Below are 13024 nucleotides of genomic sequence, written 5' to 3' on the forward strand. Positions count from 1 at the left end.
AATACATAATAAATAAATTATAGAGGAGACTCAGATTTGTCAGATTTTTCCTTGGACTTGTGCCAACAGAATGAATCTCTTGAATGAAGTAGAAACAAAAATTACAAGTGTGTGTGTGTGTGTGTGTGTGTGTGTGTGTGTGTGGGCGCGCGCGCGCGCGCGTGTGTGGGCGCGCTGGCAATGGAAAGATGGTGGTGGCTATTTTCAAGCTGTTGCTATTTTTTTTTTCTGGTGGTTCTCCCTTTTGAGTAAGCCTACCTGCCTGATCTCAACCCGGCACACGCCGAGAGTCAATAGAAGTTAACAAGTCCTCTAAACATTCCTTCTCCTTTTGTGAAACTAAGGACACAAAGGAGGAGGAGAATAAAGCGCTTTGAAGTATATAAAACCAAAAGAAGGCCAGCCAAGTAGATTTAAAGTAGTCACTGATTTCCAAAAACTGGCTTGAAAGGGAAGAATGGAAAAGGGTGAGGATTTATGGATAAATTATACAGTGGATTTGTCAGTTAAAATATCGGAACTGTCTGGCGGACAAAGCCACATGCTGAGGATTAATGGTCGCTCCGGACCTTTGATTCCGCACCCTCTTTTCTCTGCCCTTGACAAATTGGATTTTGGGGATGGGAAGGTCGCCTGGCCCTTTGTGTCTCTTGACCGTTTTGGAGCAATTCATTATGCGGCGGGGTGAGGGAAAGTCTCCATGTGACCAGGCCGGCCCGTTTTTCCCTCTCCTCACAGCTGCTGGGAGAGCCCAACTCTCTCACACTCACGCACGCATGCACACACGCACGCACACGTTCATACACAAGCAGGGGCGCTTCTGCTACAGACTCTAGACCCCCCTCTTTTTTCCCCACAACCTACAGCATCATCTACCTTAGCACAGCATCACCTCTCCTCTCCTAAGAGGCCTCCTCCAGCAAGACTCTCCTCCCACACACACACACACACACACACACACACACAGACGCTCACACACTTGCACGACCACAGAGAGCTGAGGGGGGTGGTGGAGGGGGGTGGGGGTACCTTGATGCACCACTACTAGAAAAGCCGGGGCGCATAACGCCACCGCGTCACTTGGAGGGCGGATATCGGCCTGTCCTCATCCTCCTCTCCTTCTCCTCCTGGTCCACCTCCTCCTCCTCTTCAACATCATCATCATCGTCATCGTCATCCTCTTCTTCCTCCTTCCCCCTGACTCTCCCACTCGGTCTCCATCAGTCTTCATGGTTCTGATCTCACCCCACGCCATGCAAGCCACCCGGGCGTCCACCACCGTAAGTGTGTTTGCGGACTGCAGCATCCCGGCCGGTCTCCGGATAGGACCAGTACCAGGCATCTTCAAACTGGGGAAGTACGTGTCGGACCGTAAGGAAGTTGGCCCAAAGAAAAAGGTAGGCGGAAAAGATGAAAAACGAACTTTTTGGTTCGGGGTGTTTTATATTTATCTTAATGTGATGAGTCTGAGCTGATGTCTTATAGGCTTTGTATGTTCTGCGGTCTTTATTTTTATTCTGTTATTATAATTATTATTAGTTTTGGTTTGTTTTTACTTGATGTGAGTAAACAGGTGCATCGGCAGGCATCGATTAAAATGTGCATGGCTGTATCCTATTTAGTTCATTTTTAGCTCATTTTGTCAGTTAAAAAAAAAAAAAAAAATTATGCCCCCCCCCCCCCCCCCCCCCCCCCCCCCAAAAAAAAAAAGAAAAAAAAATCCTAGAGATAAAATAAACTGAAAGCATCCTTTCGATTTAGGCAGAGGGCTGTAGGTAAGATAAAAACGAATGGATTCGATTTTTCCAACATTTTAAAGCTGGACTGTCAAAGTCCATCGGGCCTTTGCTTATTAATTGGTTGCTGTGCTGTCAAGTTCGAAATAATTGAGCTCTATTAGCGGCTGACTTGTCAGTCTGGGCTTCTACTTAACCGGCCTAATGGGCGAGCTGGGACGCTGTGTGGGATTTCATGCCCTCGCCCGTTTCACATTTCACTGCCTACCGGGCTAGTTATCCCGATGAGCCATTTAATTTTAATGTAATCCGGCCACTGAAAGATGCCGCCGAGTCTGGAACCGCAGCCTGGGGCAACGAAAAAATAACAACAGAGGTAAATGATAAAATCAAATAGGCCAAAAAAAAAAAAAGAAATCCTATTATTCAGATTAACAGCACCATAGTGTGATGAATAACAATAAAAGGGAATGCCGGGAATAATTTTCATCAACATGATTTTGAATTAAGAAACTGCACAATTAGGCTATAATTTAACATAAAGTCGGCCTTTAAAGTTAATGCCTGTATGCACCTATTTGCAGCTATAAGTGCATTATAACCGCAGCCTGTTATTGTTGAACCTGTCAGCGGCCGTGATTGATGCGTCTAAATGCCTTGCCCCGGGCTGCCGGCGATCATCAGGTGCAATCTCTGTGTCAAATGTCACGCTTCAATCTTTAATGTCCTTGAACAGTTTAGAAACGCTCTGACACTCCTCAAATTCGTTTCCCATATCAACTCAATTAGGCCTGTGTGTCAGTCTCTTTAGTAAATTATCAGCAGAGCGGATAAAGACGCATTAATCTGGCTCTGATGATGCGTGGCCACAGCACCTCCAGGTATTCCAGAAAAACAATTGTGGCCAACAATATTCGTTTACAAAAAAAGGAATATGTAGCATAGGCCTCTGATGAAATTTATCAGTCTATTGTTTTTGCACGATAGTGAGGGAGATAAAATGGATCAAACATGCAGAGGAAAACTGCGGCAGTTGTACCCAAATCCTTTTCTTGAAGTTATGAAGGCCTGTTTATTCGTTTTATTTGCTTATAGAGGTGGAGCCTCTGCTAAAGGTCCTTAATAAATTCATAATTTAATTCCGACATTCCTATTCCCATCCTCACTCGGGCGTTTCATGCTGTGGTCCATTAGATCCGCCTGGTGCGGGGAGAATGGGTGGACGAGTCGGGCTGTCCCGTGCCAGACTGGATCGGCTTCATCCGTGCCGCCAGGAACAGTCAAGAGCAAAACCTGGAGGCTGTGTCGGATTTACCCGGCGGACAGGTGACTTTTCAGCCCACCACACACGGAGCTCTTAATTCTTGGATTTATTTGACTTTTTTTTTTTTTTTTTTTTTTGTTAAATTATCATTGTTTAGACATTTCTGTTAACCCCAGCCTCTCTGGCCTCTGCACCCTTCCCTCCCTCTGTTAGATTTTCTACCGTGTACTGAGGGAAATTCCTGCAGGAGAGGAGCTCAGTGTTTGGTACTCCAACCCTCTGGCCCAGTGGTACGACATCCCCACCACTGCCACTCCCACGCACGACGAGAAAGGTAAGTCACCCGACAAATGGACCTTTAAGAGCGTTAATTGCTGATTTGCTTAACGAAAGCTTTGAATGGCATCCCAACAGTGGCAGCGATATAAAATAGAAAAATGTGTATGAGCTTTAGCTGATAATAGCTACCTTATCTTAAGAGTTTATCTGGGTGTAGTGTTGAATTGAATTGAGTCTCTTTCAACATGAATAGGCTACAAGAAATTCACATGAAACAAACAGAAAGCTAAAAAAAAAAAAAAAAAGTAAAAAGAAAGAAACATCAACATTTGAGATAAAAAGTAAAATGAAATCTTATAAATCCAGACAAGCACCTAACAAAACTCAATTTCATTTCAGATAACCATTAGCCTATCTCATTTCTTCTTTTATGACAATTAAACTCCTTCCTGTGATGTTACTATTGAATTTAGTTGTTAAGATTGATGTCAGGCTAAGAGAGGTTAACAAAGTGTTCCCTTAGGTGGGTTTACTCTCAGCTCCATCCCTGCCAATGGGCTATAGAGAGCTGAGACTCATCGACATGTTGAGAGGTCCATCACTGCACGGTTAAGTGACTGTCAATAACCGTGATGTCCCTCCGTTAACGCTGGAGATCAATTTGCTCGGTGTATTTTCTCAAGCTGGCCATTTTATTTTATTTTATTTTTGTGCATTTCCCAAAGAAGAAATTAACAATTCGATTTCAAATACGACTAAAATGATGAGAAAAAAAGACAATATATAGCCTATAGGCTATACATGAATAGAATATGAGTATAGAATATATCAATCATTAAGAACTTAATGAATTGACTAGTTGTCTTATCAAACAACAAACAAACAAAAAACAAAAACGAATTTTTACCCTGTGATCATTTTGAAGGATGCTAGACAAGTGTCACAGCAAAATAAATCCAAGTAACCTCCTCACGCCATATTTAGGCCTTGATAGGCGACTGTTGTTTGGCGTTTTAATCTCATTGTTTGGGCTAGAAATTATAATTTGACGTTTGCGCTTGGGGATTAATGTCCATATAATGCTAATCTCGCCAGGACACCAGCTCAGCAGGAGCTAATCCGATTTAATAATAATGAAAAGGTGATCACCAACGGATAGTTCACAGGAAATTCCTTCAATCGGCGAGGATTTCCGATTGTGCGTCTTAGCTGGGATGTCCTGTATATATAAGCGAAACGAAGAGGTTTGAAATAAATTTAAACTGGGATCGAAACAATAATTGCGCTTTAAACCAATTACGGCGGCTGATACATGGATTCAATCAGCAATTAAACGCAGAGCCTGACGTGTCTCGGCGAGCACTGAAGGAGGAGAGGCTGGTGATTCAGTTGCGGGACAGAGGGTAACAAATGTCATCGCGTCATTAATATTCATGTATTCAAAAGCAAATAAATTCAAAAACAAGTGCTTCACGGCAAATTAGCTGGGTGCGTTAAGGTATTGTGGCCTAATGAATGCTAACTTTTATGTGGGGTGTATATTGCCCTGATTCTCCGGCCCAACACACCGTGTGCGCTCCTGGACATACGCACTCTCCTATTATTAGGCGTCAACAGATGGGCCAGCGCCATTGTTTCTGGAGACTTGCGATTTCAAGCAACAGCTGCTGTCACTTCCACGGGAAAGAGCACAGAGAGGGGAAAGTCCCGATTTCAATGCATCGGTTTCTGAGCGCCAGATTGGGCAGGGCGTTTGCTCTTTTGATGGTTATAATAAACAATGGCCCGTATGAGAATTACAAAATCATTACATCTATATTAACCTCTGAGTGCTCTACTGGGGGTCATGCAGCCACCGATGAATCAATTCACTCCAACCAAAGCTATGGCAAAGTTCCTGCATCTAATATCATTTGGCACCAGAACTTCCTGACCCGCTTTGATACACACTACATTTATGGTGACAAAGCGGAGCAATGACTGATGACTGACAAGACCTGATTTGGTCCGTGTGATAAAATATTACACATATAAATATTGTCTAAATATTAGACATTAGAATGCTCCCCTTATTTTAATATGTTAAAATAGATTTCTAATATTTTTCTGATCATCGTTGTAGTAAAAACTACAAGATCACATTTGGACTTATTCAGGCCCAAGTTATCACACAAGTTGAATAAAACAGTGGAAATGATAAAAAAGAAAGAAACAACCAATAGGGCCTGCATAATGACTATTCTCTGTCTGTCTGTCTGTCTGTCTGTCTTTCTGTCTGTCTGTCTGTCTGTCTGTCTGTCTCTCTCTCTCTCTCTCTCTGTGTGTGTGTGTGTGTGTGGGTGGAGGGGGGATTAGTAGGCTAGGCCTTTTCTCTATAACCTTGCAGTTGCATTTTACACACGGTATCTTAAATAAATGGCCTTGTCACAAATATTCGTTTAGCTTAACGCGGTGCAAAGTTGCTTAACGCTGCAAATCCATCATAGCATTAATATCATTTTTCCGTTGTGTCTGCAGGTGAGGAGCGTTACATCTGCTGGTACTGTTGGAGAATATTCAAATACCCAAACACACTCAAGGCCCACATCCACTTCCACTGCGCTCTGAGCAACGGGCGGGGATTCGTGAACAGCGAGCAGGCCAGAGGCACGGAGACCTTCAGCAGGTCACCAAAGTCTGGGGACATCCCCAACAACTCCACCTCCCCGCGGAGCAGCCACCACAACACCTCAATCTCAGACTCTGGCAGGCGGGCAGTGTCTTCCTCGCCATTTCTCAGCAAAGCGGGTCTGTCAAAGAAAATCAGCTCCGAAGAGCAGGACAGGGCCCTCGACATGAGCGTTACCTCGGCCAGAAACCACGGACACCTCCTGGGCCTCGGCGCCACATCCTCGGTGCTGAGCAGCATGGGCTTCCATCCGGGCGTGCGCTCTGCCTTCAAACCAGCAGGCGTAACCAAAGCCCCGGCCGGCGAGGCCTCCAGAGAGGAGGCCAACGGGAAGCTGGGCGGCCTGGGATTCAGCAAAGTCATAGGTAACATGAAAACCATCCGCAATGTGGGCGAGTCGTTGAACGGAGGGGCGAACCACCCTCCCAAGTGCGCACCCGCAATAATGGACTCGACTCCTCCGATGGTGCCGTGCACAAACGCTATCCGGGGTTTCCCGTTGCTGCCACATATTGAGGAGACCTCGGCTTTCAAGCATGTAGAGAGCCGGATGCATTCCGGGCTGTCCCCCTCCCGTTACCCCCAGATGACCCCCGGACTCCATTTTGAAAGGTTTTCTCTCCCTCAGTTTGACAGTGTCAAACCGTACGGCGGAGACTGTAACATCCCCCTCATGCCCTTCACTGTATACAACGGGGAGCTCCTATATAGCTCGCCGTATTACCCGCTGAAATTCCACTTTAGCAACCTCCTTAAGTACCCAGAGTCCATGTCCTACTTCGGTGCGCCCTCTTTGAACCAAGACCTAGGCTCGATCACTAACATCGACCGGGAGATAGCGATGCACACGCAGCAGCTGTCCGAAATCGCCGCGGAGAAGAACAGAGCGAGGCTGGACTCGATGCCCGCCGGAAGCACCAACAGCACCGCGTCCGGCAAACCCAAAAAGGGACACTTGTGTCTGTACTGCGGCAAGCTCTACTCGAGGAAATACGGGCTGAAAATCCACATGAGGACTCACACGGGTTACAAGCCGCTCAAATGCAAGGTGTGCTTCCGGCCCTTTGGAGACCCCAGCAACCTGAACAAGCACATCCGGCTGCATGCGGAGGGAAACACACCGTACAGGTGCGAGTTCTGCGGCAAGGTGCTGGTGCGAAGGCGGGACCTGGAGCGGCACGTCAAGTCCAGACACCCCGGGCAGACCGTCAAGAAACTGGACGACAAACCGAGCGGCCTGTTTGAGGACGCAGAGCAAAAGAGCGACAATGACAGCGACGTGGACGTGTGCTTCACCGACGACCAGAGCGACCAAGAGTCCAGTAAAAACAACGACTGAAATGTTTCCGTGCTCGACTGGAGAGACTGCTCACTGTCTTTGATTGGTGTAGCTTGCACTGCAAAACATGTCATTTAGTCTTATACTGAGTCTGGCATTTTTCCATTTTTAGGACTTCAGTTCACTGAACACTACGAAAAAGACACTGCATCTAGTAGGCCTATCATTTGTTACCAAAAATTCCACATATATCCACTTCCTTCGCGGGGCAAATTGGAACAATAAACAATGACTGGCAGGATATTATTATTAATTGGCTAATGCAACACACAAAGTAGAGGAAACAATGGTTCTGAATGTTCCTTCATGTATTTTTTTGCGGCTTGAAAAAAAAAATGTTTGCACTTTTTTGCTTTATTTTTCGTTTTTCCATATAATGATTGAAACCACAACTTTAAATTTAAACTCAGTCTTGTCAAGTCTCTAACGGCATTTATCTGGTGCTTTAATCCAGAGCAGCCTATAATGACCGGGCAGGTGGAAGGTTCAGTGTCTTGCTCAAGCACACTTGAGGACACGTCCCACTGCTGCAAGGCATTTAACCTTCCATTAGGCCAGCTTAAATTCTTATAGGGGAAAAAAAAACTGCTGGCAGTGTTACATACAGTTTCTTGATATTACTGGAGAAATCAGTATTTTTTGTGTGTTTTAATTTGCAGATACTGCTTTCTTTTTACTTGTTTGAAGAAAGGCAAGTTTTTTCCCCACTCATTATGGGCCTAAACGACATGTCGAAATGGACATTTTTGCAGTGTAAGAAAGGTTTACAGGACTGTCTTTTGTAATCGCCGTTTATTCCCCCGAGAAAGGATATTTATGATTTCGCAAATGCTACCGAACTTTTATCAAATCCCGTTTTTGAGCCCCATGCACTCCATTTTACGGGATATGGTTATACAGATCATAAGTTATGTGATATAAAGGAATTCCCCCTTCTTTATAATTGAGAATAATGTGAAACAAATTGAGCATTTTCACATTTTCTCCATTAAAACTGTGTCAGGCACTTTAAAAACAGCAGGCATTTCGTTTCAGCAAAGAAGGTGGCTCAGCTGCGTAATGACACTTCAAATCAAGCTTGTGATCCTCCCCGGCCTCGTTGAATAACATTGTACTTAAATTTGCACTTTCTTGCCGAGGCATGCTGTTCTTAAAGTAGCAGCCTGCAGTTTATTTAAGGACTTACTTCTAGAAAAAAGTGTATTGATTTCGTTATAGCCTATGTAAAGTGTAAAGTATGATATTTCGCAGTTCAGTGGAGAAGTGCTGTATACGTTTGTTTATAAGTGATATGGTTTATGGACAATATTTTCCTTCTGTCCATTGAGGTGTTCGTTTTTGAATAAATTTAATTTAAAATATCAACATTTTGTTATGCCTTCTTTTCTTTTGATGCACAAAATAGCTGCATATATTTTAATATGAAAACCTGTTGTTTGAGCAGCTTTTTCCATAGGCTAAAAATCCTGACAAAATCACTCCAATATTATGTTATATTGCTATCATTATTATTAGGCCATAATATTCTTCTAAAACAGGGACTCCTATTATTATTGTTGTTATTACGGACTTTTTGTGATATTACCTTTTTTGATGGAATTTTATCTCCTATAGTGACACCATAATATACCTATATTATTAGGCTCTTACGGGATAAACAAGATAGATTTCCATGAGATAATTTATATCGTTTACACTCTTGCTCCGACAGATTAGGCTATAGCTACAGCGGTCGTGAAACAAAATCCATATCAAGAAAACAGATCAAATCGAATCAAATCAATTGAGCAATAAAGCTATAAAATGTTTATGATTATGAAGAGTCGGTGGAGAGAATTTGTCTTTTTAGAGGAGGATAAAAGGCGTCTGAATTCCTCAGGATGTCATCGCAGGAGCAGTAACTCCTCATCGGCTGTCACTTAGTCGGGCCTGTTGCCATTTAGAAAAAAATGTAAATGTCGATGAGGCGTGCAGAAGCAAAGTTCCCTGTGAGGGTCAACTTAACTGGGAGCATTTTGTCTTGAGCACAGCTACATAGCTCTTCTTCATTCATTAGATCTGTCCCTATTGGACCAGTTTGCATTATTTCTTTCAGGGCCATATCCCATATGACAGCAAACAAAGCGAATGTAGTTTCCTACATTACAGTATACCTAACCTTTAAGGGCTTACAGTGACCTCAATAAATACAACAGCAGAAGCTTGAAGGTGTTTTGGTGTCTTTCAAAGATAAAAATCTTTAGCCACCAAGGTGTAGATTTATTGCAGCTTCCAAACAGAGCTGTTGAAATGGGTAGGTCAGAGGGTAAGAAAAGTTTCACAGCTTTGCAGAGATGCATACAAAGTGGTATTGGTAAAATTAAAATCCGTGCTTCTTTAAAAGAAGTCATTCAAACAGAATCTCACACACGGCCATGAGACATTGATATGTTTTTATTTGCTTGCTTAAAAAAATAAACAGTATCAATACAGTTGTGTTATATTATTGCAGTGTGTTTCTTGAAGAAAATCTGCTTTTTTTTATACAGTATGTACTCTATTGTGTGTGTGTGTGTGTGCGTGCGTGTGTGTGTGAGTGTGTCTGACATCAACAAGTTTGGTATCCAGTCATTTCAGTGACTGCCTGCCACAGGCTTCTTTTCAACTGGCCAGTCAAACTCCATCTTAGAAATAGAAAAGCAGAGAGCAAGTACTGGTTTGCCACTACAGCCCTTTTGTGAGGCATTCCTGCATCCACAGTGAACTGGTCAACACTTGTAGAATCTGGCAAATGCAACAAAACATATAAAGTAACATATCAATGACAGTACAATAATGATATTAAAAATACACTTTTTCATATAGAACTTTTCAAAATAAAGTCGCAAAGTGCTGCACATAATGAAAGACATGTGGAAACCGCATGTCAGTTAAATCTTATAACAGTAATATAACAGTATATGCTGTTTTATGTTTAATATTATATTTGCCGAATTAGGGTTCTTGCAACTGCCCAGTGTTAGTACAAACAATTCCTACTGGTAGTGTAACAATTCACAGTAAGGGCAGCAAGCACATGAACAGAAGGAATTTCACAATGGCAGCCTCTGAGAGTATAATACCATGAACTGGCTGCTAGTGAATGACATTTCCATTCCTATAAGATGGGGAGGCAAGACAGACAGGTGTGACGTTGATGTGGCAGACTCCATCCATTTGTGGTAAATTTTAAAGACTGCCTATATGGTGTACCAGTGTACTCAACCTTGTCCTTCAATGCCAGTTGTACTTATTGCGATAAATTGTTGTTGTTGTTGTTGTTTCCCTCAGATGTATGGATTAAGATAAACAATAAAACAAAATTAGATGAGAAGGAACCTGTGCATGGGTGTGCTATAAGGCGTAAAACAACAACAACAACAACAAAAGAAAATTAGGGAGTGGAGACAATGAGACATGGGACAAACAGTACTCAAAAAGCGAAAAAAGTGTAACAATTACAACAGACATTTCAGTCCATGAGAACACTTCAGTACAAAGATCTATAAAGATGTCTTTGCTATGTCTGCTATGTACTGAGACATTTTATTGACAGCAATTCAATGCTACCTCTGAAAAGCTGGAATTAATCCTTCAAATAAGAAACTTTGGACCAACAAACTTGGTGGGAAGTGGGTGTTGGACTCAGAGACTGATTCTCTTTGTTCTTTCTCCTGTTTGTAATAATCACGAACAGGAAGTTAAAGTGTCCAGTTTGGTGACATTAGGTCTGCTGTTTTCTGGTGATGATGTCACCTGACTGAACTGTACTGAGTTTACTGGAACAGGTTATCAAATCCAAGACCTGGGATTATTCCTGCAGAGCAGGTGGCCTGTTCCACCCAGACTAAGAGGGAACAGTTTCCCAAAGTGGAGGAGTTCATACATCTCAGGGTCTTCTTCACAAATGAGGGTAAAAGGGAGTAGAGATTGATGGCTAGTGATGTGCAGCAGTCAAGTACACATTGTGGTTGAGAGTAATCTTTTCGCAGGACTTGTTCTGTACACTAGAAAAGCCTGGAAGAAGGTCACAGTTATGTTTTGCAGGGAGGGCAAAAGTGTAGACGGAAACTCAAAAATACTCTCCATCCAGTATAACCAGAAGTCCAAGAAAATAGGGGAGCTTGGTCAAGGCTTGTAAAAAGAGAGATCTTCATTCACCAAGTTCCGGGGAGTTATGGAGAGAATGAGATCACCGATACGAGCAATGGGAAAAAATAATTTTGATGAAGGCTCTGTACTGGCTGAAATGCACTGGTCTAGCCATGCTTTAATAAGGCTTTTAAAATTACTTACAATCAGAGTGCCTTTTTACTCCATGTTATCAGGCAGGAGTTTTCACTCTATTTAGAGGGTATTGTTGTTGTTGCTTTTTAGTTTGGTGTGTATCTCTCCAGAAAAAAAAAACAATGTGGCAGGGTGGTTGACCTCACTCTTTCTGACATGATGGCACATTGTAAGGATGGCCCACAGGCATGACTACGTGGGAGTAGATGTTGTCTGTCACTGTAGAGACTACATCTCCTAGCTGGCCTAGCGGCACCTGGATATCCTCCTAGAGGAGTCAGAGGAGGATGATAGATAGAAGAATGTTTGGCTCGCTCTTTTGTCCTGTGGCCACTCTGATACACAGAAGCAGCAATGAAGGGACTAATGCGCTAATTTTAAAGTTATGCAAACTAAGGATATGTTGAAATGTCACATTTTCAATTTCATGATGTGGTATAAAGCAAGCAAAAAATGCCAGGCGGGATGGTAAATGGCACTATCAACAGGACTTTGCTTCTACAGGGGGATTTTGAGTCCTGTGTCAAAGAGCTGTGTTTGTTTTTAGCCAGCATGCACTAGCTATTATTACTGAACATTTGTGAATGTTTAGCAGCATTAACTATGGCCTTTCCAAACCTTAACCATGATGACAAACATTCTCCTAACCTAAACCAAGTAATTTTGGAGGCTAACAAATCAAACAAAAGTGACTAGAGTACCTACCAAGATAACATTAGCTAGCACTGGCTCATTGACGCAGACTCCAACACATTGGTTATATATGACACATATATGTCTAAATGCTGACATGCAATATATTTTAGGTGCAGAAACATTGACATTTTAACAAATTTGTTGGTTTACAGTAACGTAAAATGGCAACATTTTATTCTGGTGACTAGCTTGGGATGGAACGTTGCTCATTTGCTTGCATTATTTACATTGACTTTAAACAGAGAAAAGGTCAGTGTGATGCAGACAACAGCTTTTGATCAACATATAGAATACATGGCGCATGCATTTTCATTGTAATTGCCCACAAATGCACACCATGATTTAGCCCACAGGAATTATTGTAATTAACTACCAAGTATATTCACAATCAGCAGGAGGGCGGCTTCTGCAGGTCTGTCCCTTTATGTGTCTGCTCCCTTGTGTTCACTGTATCCTGTATTATATTCTCTCTTCCGTGTACAATGCTGAGGGCTCTCTGCTGTGGGCCCCCACATCAGCCTGGACTGGATCCAGAAGCTGTTGTGCTCAAACTCCCTTCACTCTCTCACACTTACACCCTGCTCACCCCGCCGCTCACCCATTCCCTCCCACCAGCGTTTTCAATCAATTAGTGCCGTTCATTAGCAGGAACACTGGAAAAAAAGATTTTGATTGAGAGAGTTTGACTCCCAGCCTAGAACCAGGCTCCACCGGCACACCAACCACCACACCGAGGC

The 13024-nt window shown here is 42.9% G+C and overlaps 1 protein-coding gene across 1 annotated transcript; it reads left to right on the top strand.

The window, feature by feature from the left end:
* Window positions 1-1102: 1102 nt before the first annotated feature.
* On the top strand, window positions 1103-8651 carry prdm13 (PR domain containing 13). The gene is made up of 4 exons (XM_030073496.1): window positions 1103-1397; window positions 2931-3062; window positions 3214-3334; window positions 5797-8651. Exons 1-4 carry the CDS (start codon window positions 1230-1232, stop codon window positions 7284-7286), a joined length of 1911 nt encoding a protein of 636 aa, XP_029929356.1. The 5' UTR covers window positions 1103-1229; the 3' UTR covers window positions 7287-8651.
* The last annotated feature ends 4373 nt before the right edge of the window (window positions 8652-13024 follow it).

The sequence above is a fragment of the Myripristis murdjan genome, chromosome 16 (genome assembly GCF_902150065.1).
Source record: "Myripristis murdjan chromosome 16, fMyrMur1.1, whole genome shotgun sequence".
Lineage (NCBI taxonomy): Eukaryota > Metazoa > Chordata > Actinopteri > Holocentriformes > Holocentridae > Myripristis > Myripristis murdjan.